Source organism: Pteropus vampyrus, unplaced genomic scaffold (assembly GCF_000151845.1).
Source record: "Pteropus vampyrus isolate Shadow unplaced genomic scaffold, Pvam_2.0 Scaffold108, whole genome shotgun sequence".
In the NCBI taxonomy this organism is placed as follows: domain Eukaryota; kingdom Metazoa; phylum Chordata; class Mammalia; order Chiroptera; family Pteropodidae; genus Pteropus; species Pteropus vampyrus.
In genome coordinates, this window is record NW_011888889.1 from 1935894 (window position 1) to 1938815 (window position 2922).

Below are 2922 nucleotides of genomic sequence, written 5' to 3' on the forward strand. Positions count from 1 at the left end.
TTTTTTTTTTTTAACTTTAATTCCATAGTTGTTTGTGCTTCAGTTGTCGTGGATGCAATGTGTTTACAAAATCCTTTGTCTGAGTATGAACAAGTTATATCTTTTCCACAGCCAACCCTTGACAGATTATTGGGTTTTTCTCTCTTGTTGACAGCTTCTAAAATGGCAGGCTGGGGTTTGAGTGAAGATGAAAAAGGAATTATTCAAAATTCTATTTCCTGCCTATCTCTCCCTCTTCACACCCTAAATGCTCTATAAAATTTCTAAAAGAGGAACTACTTCCTGTACATTTTAATAGCAATTAATAAGTTAACAATTTTTACATTTATTTCTGTTACTGAATTTTATTTTTCAAGGAAATCTTGGAAACAAGTGTAGATCATATTTTACATATTGTTTTCTTATACTTTTTAAATTAAAAAAATCTTAGGAGTTTGGGCTTTCCTGGTTTAATATTATTAGCTTTAACTCAAACATATTGCCAGTGTAATTTTTTATCCATATCTTTATCTTTCAACTTTTTGTTTTCTGCCATCATATTTAATGTACTTTCATAAATCACTCTACTAAAATAAACATATAGATCCCAGTATAAGGTACATATAACTGTACCCCTTCTCATGTTCCTGGTCTCAGAACATTACTGTGAGAGGCCACCTGATTTTCTATACATGTAATTAGTCAAGCAATAAGTGTAGTCCTTAGAATACTGCCGGTCTGAGTGACTAAGTTTTATTCCTCTGGAACTATTATACCTGCTAGAGAAATTGCATTAACCTTTTATTGTTGGTTATTAGTGAGGCCCTCAGAACATAAGTGTTAGAGTTGAACTTTAACCACTTATTAATATGGCAATTTTATTAAAAATAATAATTAGAAACATTTATTGCTTGAAGTCACTTTTAAGAATTTTATCCAAAGTATAAGGTTTCTATGTAGGTTTATTTATAAATAATCTGAAAAAATGCCCAGTGTTATTAGTGTGAATATACTTAAAAATTTTTAAATCAGAACACAGATTACTTTAATGAAATCTTAATTTTCTTCTAATTACAAAATAATAAGTACTAGAAGTAGTTAATTTCCCTTAATAATCTTCCAAGTAGTTACAGAATCTGTAACATTATTGGTCGTTATGTAAAGCTCCTAAGACCACCTACTTTCTCCTCCCCTTTACCATCTCTGATGAAAACCATAACAAGCCATAAGCATGTACAGCGTGATGTAAGTCACAGGCTGCTCACTGCTGGATCAGCTAGGAGGAGATTTTATTCAGAGGACGAGCATTGTTTTGGCAACATCTGGGAGAGAAAACGAAAGCCAGAAACACTTGGATAGCTGTTTGTTTTTTTTTTTCCTTTGTGTATGTGTGGTGGAATGACAATTGCTATGTAGTCATGTTTTCTCTCGCTGTATTTCTTGGCCTCGGGGAGTGCTGAGTTTAAAAAGACAGTATGTGATAGTCCATGGAAGCTGTTTCTTCTGTGAAATCTTTCCACCTGTTCTGAAGACATGTTGTTGTCTCCTAAATTCTCCTTATCTACCATTCACGTACGTCTGACTGCCAAAGGATTGCTTCGGAATCTTCGACTTCCTTCAGGGTTTAGGAAGAGTACTGTTATTTTCCATACAGGTTTGTATTGCATAGATCTCTGTTTAGTGTTGCATGGGGGACATCTTGATTAATTTGCAGATGTTGATCAGAAATTTTCAAAGGAGATAGATAAGTGGGGGGGAAAAAGTGGTCTCTGTACGAGAACAAGGCTTAATTTGTAAAAATAAGCAGTTTTTTCTTGTTTCAACGCATACGTATTTGGTACTAATATTGTTTGCAAGCAGATCTGTGTTTGGTTTGGTTATCGAAAGCAGAATTGTTGCCTTGGTTCCCCCTAGCTTGCTTCTCTGACACCAACCAAATCCTTGAAAATCAACACCTGTTAAATTACATTTTTCTTCAGATGATTTTGGAAATAAGACATAAGTAAATTAAGAAGAACATTTGTCTTTCCTTTAAAGTAGAAGATGAGACGAGAGGGTTTTTGTAGTTTTTCATTATGTAATTTCTCACTAAGATTATGATGTTAGTTCAATGTACTAAAAGATTTCCATATTCTGAACATTTCTGAAATAAAACATCCTAAGGGATGTGGAGAGGTAATAAGTGAACCACAAATTAAGTTTTCCAAGCCTCTTAGTGAAAATATTTACAATCACAAAAGACTGCCTCCACTGTTTATGCTCATATCTGCTTTTTATTTTCTGTGCCTAAGATAGAAATAAATGCACTGTATATTTTAGGCATGTGTAAACCTGCATGGACTTTGAGGGGATTCAGTAGCCTCACATTGCTACTTGTTCTGGGTGATAATTGCGACTGTGGTAAATTAAGTTGATTTTATGCTATAAAAACTGGAGTGCTATTATATTTGATTTTGGCTGGTTAGTGTTAACTGAAATAGGATTGTTGGGGTATGTAAATAGAAGATTTTTCTTGTTTCATATGCATGTAAGCCTTTAAATGTGTCTTGTTTTTCATCTCTGTCCCTAGTGATTTTTTTTCAGCAGACTGTTTTTAGTTTTCCCAGAGGCATCTTCCTTCTCTGTGGGATAATTCTCATTTTTTCCAGCACCTCTTCCTCATGTTTCATAACTTCCTTTGACCTGTCACTTGAGATTTTCCCTCTCAGTCTGAGCTGACAGCTAAAGGTAAATGAGGTAAGTTAGGAGGTAAACGGTGACTCTGTTTCTTTTAGTCTAAACGCCACTGTAATTTTTTTAACCTTAAAAAACAAAAAGATGAAAAAATAAAAATAAAAATAAAAGGACGCCCTGTATTTGTAATAACTTGTGTGATCTAAAATAGCTCCAAATAACTTTTTAACTTAAAAAAGTAATCCATGCTCCAAATTAAAAAGAAAAACA

The 2922-nt window shown here is 33.5% G+C and overlaps 1 protein-coding gene across 6 annotated transcripts in view; it reads left to right on the top strand.

Moving 5' to 3' along the window:
* Positions 1-2922, top strand: part of MTUS1 (microtubule associated scaffold protein 1) — a 133908-nt gene that overhangs the window by 85098 nt on the left and 45888 nt on the right. Inside the window, exon 1 of one of the 6 annotated variants that reach the window (XM_011365264.2) lies at positions 1235-1633. The exons of the other annotated variants lie outside the window; for them this stretch is intronic. Coding sequence (XP_011363566.1) covers positions 1513-1633 — 121 coding nt within the window. The 5' untranslated portion in view covers positions 1235-1512. Of the gene's footprint in view, positions 1-1234; positions 1634-2922 lie in introns of those variants that run through there. 6 annotated transcript variants of the gene reach the window in all.